The sequence below is a fragment of the Alligator sinensis genome, unplaced genomic scaffold (genome assembly GCF_000455745.1).
Source record: "Alligator sinensis unplaced genomic scaffold, ASM45574v1 scaffold442_1, whole genome shotgun sequence".
Lineage (NCBI taxonomy): Eukaryota > Metazoa > Chordata > Crocodylia > Alligatoridae > Alligator > Alligator sinensis.
Window position 1 is genome coordinate 4,215,834 of NW_005841829.1, and position 6,459 is coordinate 4,222,292.

Sequence of the window (6,459 nt, forward strand, 5' to 3'; positions counted from 1 at the left end):
CCCCCCCCCACCATGGTATGATCTCACCTTAGTTCTGGCTCAGACTTTTTCAGAGAACCCAGGCATCTTGGGCTATGGAGAATTGAAGCCAGTTTGTATGCCTTCTGGAAAGCTGACTCTGGTATACAGTGCAAGGGGGGGGAGGGGAAGCAGTCACATGGATTTGCCTCTATATATATGACAGTCTTTGCAAAAATGTACATGAGATGCCTCAAAACTCCCACTTAAATAGTCCTTTTAGATGGACTGAATGATCTTCCTAGGTCCCATCTGGCCTTACAATCTATGAATCAATGAAAATAAATTCTTCCAGGTAATATTGTCATGGAGTAAAGCCCACTACCAATTTAACTTCACTTTCATTAAATATGCTGCTGATTCAAGTCTGATAAACAAGGAGCATCAAGATTAAAAAAAAGATTGGTGAGTTTGGGTGCCTCAGTTTTGGTTTTTTTTTCTTGAGACTCTTAAAAGAGGCATCATTTAAGAACATAAGAAGTACCATACTGGGTCAGACCAATGGTCCATCTAGCCCAGTATTTTGTCTCCAGCAGCTATAAGGGGAGAGCACTGAACTAGATAAATCTAGAATGATCTATCCCCTATCCATTATCCTCCCTGACATCCACCATTATTGGTTCAGAGGACACATCTCCAACCATTCTGTTCAATAGCTATGAATAGATCTATCATTTATGAACTTATCTAGTTCCTGTTTGAACCCGGCTATGCTAAATTCCAAGCACCCTTCCTCTGAGGCCTAATTTGAAATTATTCACTCAGATTCAGTCATTGCTTTTGAAAAATCTTTATCCAAAAAAGTTTACAGGGCCTGATCCTGTGAGGTGCTAAGCATCATCAGCTACCTCTTATTGACTGAGATGTTCAGAACTTCAAAGAATCAACCTAAAATGTAGGGAAGTCAGTTAACTATGGATGGATAAGTCCCAGTGAAGAACCTGATAAGGTTTTACAGCATACCCCAGTGAAATGGCAGTCTAAGAATTTTGAAAAGGGATCATAGGCTGGGGTACCCAGGTATCTTTGTGGCAAGTGGTCCATCTACAACCAGGTGATAAACCCCTCATCAGCATTTGTTTAACTGCAGGGTAGGTCAAGTGATCAACATTTTGTGGTTATCTGCAAGTGACTCTACATCTTTCTTTACCATCTTTGGGCCTGATTCAGAATACAACTGAGCATCTGCCACTCTATTGGCTACCCTTTTGGTGAAAGCTATAAGATAGTCATAAGTCAAATCATGCTCTCAGCTACACTGGAGCATCTCTGAGGACTTCAGCTGCCAGACAGAGAAGATGATCTATTGATGGTATTACCTCAGCAAAATTGCCCTTGATGTAGAGAGGAAGAAGAATTTCATTTAATATGTTTGCACAGAAAGGAGACATCATTATGTCAGCTACTTGTTTTCTGTCACTGAGAAGTCTTCCACTTTTCTTCTAGATGATTGCACCACCAGAACGTAAATATTCTGTCTGGATTGGGGGTTCAATCTTGGCTTCCCTCTCCACCTTCCAGCAAATGTGGATCAGCAAAGATGAATATGAAGAAGCTGGCCCCTCCATTGTGCATCGCAAATGCTTCTGAGTGTGCTCATGATATACCATCACTAATAAGTAGTCGTGTTTCTCCACGGCACAACCACCTTTGTAAGAAATATGTGTATTAAGCTTTCTACCACTGCTTTTAAAAATGCAATAATGGTTGTCAAGCTGATTAGTGTAGTGCATCCTATTTCTGAATGCTAAAACAAGATTTTTAATATTTTAGTGTCATATGCCTCCCAAGATTAAGAGCAATAATGACATAGACTTGCATAGAACTCTTCCTCCCTGGGTCTTGGACCATTAGATGGATGTTCAAGAGTTAAAGCTATCAAGGCTGCTGTGATGTTGATGTTGGTGTTGTTAGCCTCCATCAGTAGATGGAGAATCTGAACCAAACAGAAATTAAAATGATTTTTCTCAAGTTCAACTGGCTGAAAATCCTTCCCATACAGAGGTCCAGCAGACAATTTATGTCCCACTTAAGCCAGGGGTAAAGGACCTAAGTGGTACGTGCAAGTTTGGTAACTTGCTTCACAGAGGTCATTTTTATCCACAGTAAGGGGTATGGAGACATGATGTATTATATATTAAAAGTGAACTGAACACATGGTCAATCCTAGTAGGGTAGAAAGGATATGCTTGAAAAAATGTACAATAATTATACTATGTGGGAAAGTTACTACATGGTTTCTGTTCCATGTCCACTCCCATACTCAGTTTCATCTTAGAATAGCCCCTTGCTCAATGCAAACTGACTCCATGTTCATTCCCAGCCAGGCATTGTAACAATGCCTATTAATGCCTATTGCAGGCAGCTAGCTTGGGGGAGAAGTAGTTGGTTGTCTACTTCTTACTATGTGCATCTACTTGTGCAATTAGCATGTAGCAATTAACTGGCACAGTTTGTGCCGGAGTCAGCTGCTCCTGGGCACAGCATCTGCATGTGCACCTGGGATTGCAGCAGTTTGAACTGGAGCAGAGCATCCTGGGCTGGCAAGGGGCCCAGCATGTTAGCCCTGGGCTCCAGGTGGCAGTGTCAGGCAGCAGAGGGGCTGCCTGGGGCATGAGGGTGCTATAGTGTGGAGCTAGGTGGCAGGCAGCCCCTGCACTGTAGCACCTTCATGCCCCAGCCAGCTCCGGTCACAATCTACACGTGTTTGAGCACGCATAATTACTCTGCTGTAGCATAATACTTGTCCTGAACAGTACTATCCTATGGCAGAGTTCATTTACTACACCCTAATTCCAACAGACGTGTAGACTGTGATGCCTTACTGTGGAGATCATTAGGCAACTCAGCAGTAAAGCACATGTATAGATAGACATGTAAAGATACACCTAGTAATAATTGGGTTGTTTGTCCATGTCCTTAGCAGTAGATGTAGTAAATTTAATTGGTCCTTTTGTACAAATGTCCTTTTATGTGGAATTTGCAAAGAATCTTTTATTTTGCTTATATCTGTTTGGGAGTTGCCCATGCTATCAGTCAGGAGCATTGATAAACTGCAGTAGCTTTCGTTTGTTTTATGTGAAACAGATTAAAATTACCTACTACACTTCATTCTGCTTAAAAGTCTCTCTCTCTCAAACAGTGAAATTTTGCTGTTCTTGTTATAGCAAAAAATTATTACTTGGTAAATAGCTGCCCTTTCAAATATATTATCAAACTGGTCTACTTTTAATGGGTCAATAAAAGTGCAATTATTCATGAAATGCTAATGTGAGTTACCTTAATTCTGTGGTGCCCAGTATATCTATTAAACATATACCAACTAGTAATCATAATTCAATTAAGTTAATTAAGTTATGAAAATTACTTTGTTAAATTCTAGCTGAATATTTAGAGAACAGTTGTCACAATTTCTATAAAAATCTATATTTGCCTTTATGGTAAACTTTCAATTTATCTGCAAGACATAATGCATTGTATTCCAAGTTGCCTACAAGTATCAAATGCAGGTCTGAAGACACTTCTCTACTGTGTTTTAATCACTGGGTAAGTGCAGTTAACGTATGGATATAATTCTCCCTTTGACTTCACTTGGTGTTTTGCCTGTTTCAGGCTCATTCACTCTCCATGTAAGTATTATTCCTGTTCCTAGATGGCGGAAGATGAGGCACAATGAGGTAAAGTGACTGGCCTAAGGTCACATGATGAGCAGTGTCAGAGGTGGGACTAGAATTTAGGATTCTTGGCCCATAGTCCACTGCTCTAGCAACTGGACCACGCACATTGTTTCTAACTGGCTTGCTTACTCACTCACTCTCTCTTTCTATCCTTGCCAGTGATATCATTGCTGTCTGTACCCATAAATCCATTATACACAGATTGAGGGAATAATTGTCATTAAGGATAGCTGCCCCCTTTTCAAGGAAGGAGAGGGGATCAATTCAGTGCATATTTTGTTGAATTTCTATAGCATGAGGTTGTTGATTCAGGGCTTTTCCTGCACTGTAGCACCTTCATGCCCCAGCCAGCTCCGGTCACAATCTACACGTGTTTGAGCACGCATAATTACTCTGCTGTAGCATAATACTTGTCCTGAACAGTACTATCCTATGGCAGAGTTCATTTACTACACCCTAATTCCAACAGACGTGTAGACTGTGATGCCTTACTGTGGAGATCATTAGGCAACTCAGCAGTAAAGCACATGTATAGATAGACATGTAAAGATACACCTAGTAATAATTGGGTTGTTTGTCCATGTCCTTAGCAGTAGATGTAGTAAATTTAATTGGTCCTTTTGTACAAATGTCCTTTTATGTGGAATTTGCAAAGAATCTTTTATTTTGCTTATATCTGTTTGGGAGTTGCCCATGCTATCAGTCAGGAGCATTGATAAACTGCAGTAGCTTTCGTTTGTTTTATGTGAAACAGATTAAAATTACCTACTACACTTCATTCTGCTTAAAAGTCTCTCTCTCTCAAACAGTGAAATTTTGCTGTTCTTGTTATAGCAAAAAATTATTACTTGGTAAATAGCTGCCCTTTCAAATATATTATCAAACTGGTCTACTTTTAATGGGTCAATAAAAGTGCAATTATTCATGAAATGCTAATGTGAGTTACCTTAATTCTGTGGTGCCCAGTATATCTATTAAACATATACCAACTAGTAATCATAATTCAATTAAGTTAATTAAGTTATGAAAATTACTTTGTTAAATTCTAGCTGAATATTTAGAGAACAGTTGTCACAATTTCTATAAAAATCTATATTTGCCTTTATGGTAAACTTTCAATTTATCTGCAAGACATAATGCATTGTATTCCAAGTTGCCTACAAGTATCAAATGCAGGTCTGAAGACACTTCTCTACTGTGTTTTAATCACTGGGTAAGTGCAGTTAACGTATGGATATAATTCTCCCTTTGACTTCACTTGGTGTTTTGCCTGTTTCAGGCTCATTCACTCTCCATGTAAGTATTATTCCTGTTCCTAGATGGCGGAAGATGAGGCACAATGAGGTAAAGTGACTGGCCTAAGGTCACATGATGAGCAGTGTCAGAGGTGGGACTAGAATTTAGGATTCTTGGCCCATAGTCCACTGCTCTAGCAACTGGACCACGCACATTGTTTCTAACTGGCTTGCTTACTCACTCACTCTCTCTTTCTATCCTTGCCAGTGATATCATTGCTGTCTGTACCCATAAATCCATTATACACAGATTGAGGGAATAATTGTCATTAAGGATAGCTGCCCCCTTTTCAAGGAAGGAGAGGGGATCAATTCAGTGCATATTTTGTTGAATTTCTATAGCATGAGGTTGTTGATTCAGGGCTTTTTTTGGTAAGGTTTTATCAACCTTTTCAACTTTTTACTCGAGCTGGGCTGTGGGGAAAAGTGATGTTCTTTAAATTCCAGTTTTGCAGAAGCAGATTTCTCTCTTCTAGCTACAATGACTGATGGGTCATTTAAAGCACAGCATTCCAGAATCAGAAAAAAAATCGCAGGTGCTGTATATACATGACTGGTTATTCTCAGAGACAACAAAGTATTTGTCAAGTGGTGTGGTCAAGGACAAAAAGTGATAAACGGTTGTTAAATCAACTAATTTTATAAAGAAATCTGCTCATCTGTTCTTCATTTAGCCTCTCGGATATAGACAGTCAGCTGTCTGTCTGTCCACTGACCTGACCCTGCATATTTGGTAGATATTTGATCTTCCATTCATATACTGTGGGCTTGTCCAGTCCACCTCCTCCTCCTCCTCTCTGCAGCTGGACAAGACTTAAAAAGGTGACCTCAAATACTTTTCGGACTGAGTGGATGATACGTGATTAATAGAAAAGGCCAGCTGCGTGACTACTTGCGTTCTGTGTATTGCATTATGCATCTGGAATGCCATCCCCTCTACTCAAGCTTCAAAGGTTTTGTGACATGCAGCTTAATTCATAACAATACTTGGCTTCTATGGAAAGGCTGTTACAGATCCTGACATCAACTATTGTTGGCTACAAATGTCCAACTCGGGATCCTTAAAATTCTAGTTTATTAGGTGGATTGAAACACTGTAATCATAAACCTTGGGGCTGGTCCCCACACACACACACACACACACACACACACACACACACAGTAGCAGGCTACAGAGTCAGGTATACCTATCCTACAAGCGCTGGAGTCTGTCGTTGAGGCTTCTTTCAGCGTGGTGTTATCTTCCAGAAGGGGGTCGCCGGCTGGTCCTTCTGGCTGGCCAGGTCTGGTCGAGTTGGAGATCAAGAGGGCGCCACTGAGGGTCACTTTTCACTGCCTTTTATCGGTCCCTGGCAGACTTTGGTGACTCCCCAGTTTTCACGTTTGCCCAATCCAGGGGTCATTGACCCTCCTGGGACTTCCCCCCTCGGTGGCTACTGGATGGCATCTGTCAGCCCCAGGGGTCGTCC

The 6,459-nt window shown here is 40.7% G+C and overlaps 1 protein-coding gene across 5 annotated transcripts in view; it reads left to right on the forward strand.

Moving 5' to 3' along the window:
- The window catches only part of LOC102375012 (actin, aortic smooth muscle-like), an 80,512-nt gene that overhangs the window by 39,908 nt on the left and 34,145 nt on the right, over positions 1 to 6,459 (forward strand). For 3 of the 5 annotated variants that reach the window (XM_025197383.1, XM_025197474.1, XM_025197505.1), the window contains one exon: positions 1,465 to 1,995. The exons of 1 other annotated variant lie outside the window; for it this stretch is intronic. In XM_025197383.1, coding sequence (XP_025053168.1) covers positions 1,465 to 1,608 — 144 coding nt within the window. In that variant the 3' untranslated portion in view covers positions 1,609 to 1,995. Of the gene's footprint in view, positions 1 to 1,464; positions 1,996 to 6,459 lie in introns of those variants that run through there. One more of the 5 variants, XM_006014671.2, reaches the window with a different exon arrangement.